The 1,298-nt window shown below is 63.9% G+C and overlaps 1 protein-coding gene across 1 annotated transcript; it reads right to left on the minus strand.

The window, feature by feature from the left end:
• Positions 1-608: 608 nt before the first annotated feature.
• Positions 609-1,088, minus strand: LOC122545023 (putative uncharacterized protein DDB_G0271982; the record flags this gene model as incomplete). The annotated part of the gene is made up of 2 exons (XM_043684237.1): positions 609-714; positions 985-1,088. Coding segments are annotated over 2 exons (210 nt in total), but the record flags the coding sequence as incomplete, so codon positions are not given.
• Positions 1,089-1,298: the final 210 nt, after the last annotated feature.

A 1,298-nucleotide genomic window follows, 5' to 3' on the forward strand; every position in this document is an offset into this window, starting at 1 on the left:
TCCCTCGCGCTCTCGCTGACTTGCTCTCTTGCTTGCGCGCTCTCGCGCTCCCGCGCGCGCTCTCGTTCTCTCGCGCTCTCTCGCGCTCTCTCGCGCTCTCTCGCGCTCTCTCGCGCGCTCTCTCGCGCGCTTTCTCTCGCGCTCTCTAGCTGTCTCGCGCTCCCTCGCGCTCTCGCTGACTTGCTCTCTTGCTCGCGCGCTCTCGCGCTCCTGCGCTCTCTCTCGTTCTCTCGCACTCTCGCTCGCTCGCACTCTCGCTCGCTCGCTCTCTCGCTCGCTCGCTCTCTCTCGCTCTCTCGCGCTCTCTCTCGCGCTCTCTCGCTCTTTCTCTCGTGCTCTCCCTCGCGCTCTCTTTCCCTCGCGCTCCCTCGCGCTCTCTTTCCCTCGCGCTCTCGCTGATTCGCTCTCGCGCTCTCGCTGATTCGCTCTCGCGCTCTCGCTGATTCGTTCTCGCGCTCTCGCTGATTCGTTCTCGCGCTCTCGCTGATTCCGTTCTCGCGCTCTCGCTGATTCGTTCTCGCGCTCTCGCTGATTCGCTCTCGCGCTCTTGCTGATTCGCTCTCGCGCTCTCGCTGATTCGCTCTCGCGCTCTCGCTGATTCGCTCTCGCTCTCTCTCTCGCTCTCTCTCTCGCTCTCTCTCTCGCTCTCTCTCTCGCTCTCGCTCGCTCTCTCTCGCTCTCTCGCTCGTGCTCTTGCTGATTCGCTCTCGCGCTCTTGCTGATTCGCTCTCGCTCTCTCGCGCTCTTGCTGATTCGCTCTCGCTCTCTCTCGCTGCCTGTCTCTCTCGCGTTCGCACTCTTGCGCTCTCTCACGCTCTTGCTGATTCGCTCTCGCTCTCTCTCGCGCTCTCTCGCGCTCTCGCTCTCTCTCTGCGCTTGCGCTCTCGCTCTCTCTCGCGCTCTCGCTCTCGCTCTCTCTCGCGCTCCCTCGCGCTCTCGCTGACTTGCTCCCGCGCTCTCTCTCGCGCTCTCTCGATCTCTCGCGCTCTCTCGCGCTCTCTTGCTGTCTCGTGCTCCCTCGCGCTCTCGCTGACTTGCTCTCTTGCTCGCGCGCTCTCTCGTTCTCTAGCGCTCTCTCGCTCGGTCTCTGTCTCGCTCGCTCTCGCTCGCTCTCGCTCGCTCTCTCTCTCGCTCTCCCTCTCGCTCTCCCTCTCGCTCTCCCTCTCGCTCTCCCTCTCGCTCTCCCTCTCGTGCGCTTTCTCTCGTGCTCTCCCTCGCGCTCTCGCTGATTCGCGCTCTCGCTCTCTCTTTCGCTCTCTCTCTCGCTCTCTCTCTCGCGCGCTTTCTCTCACGCACTC

This window comes from Chiloscyllium plagiosum, unplaced genomic scaffold (assembly GCF_004010195.1).
Source record: "Chiloscyllium plagiosum isolate BGI_BamShark_2017 unplaced genomic scaffold, ASM401019v2 scaf_92462, whole genome shotgun sequence".
Classification (NCBI taxonomy): Eukaryota; Metazoa; Chordata; class Chondrichthyes; order Orectolobiformes; family Hemiscylliidae; genus Chiloscyllium; species Chiloscyllium plagiosum.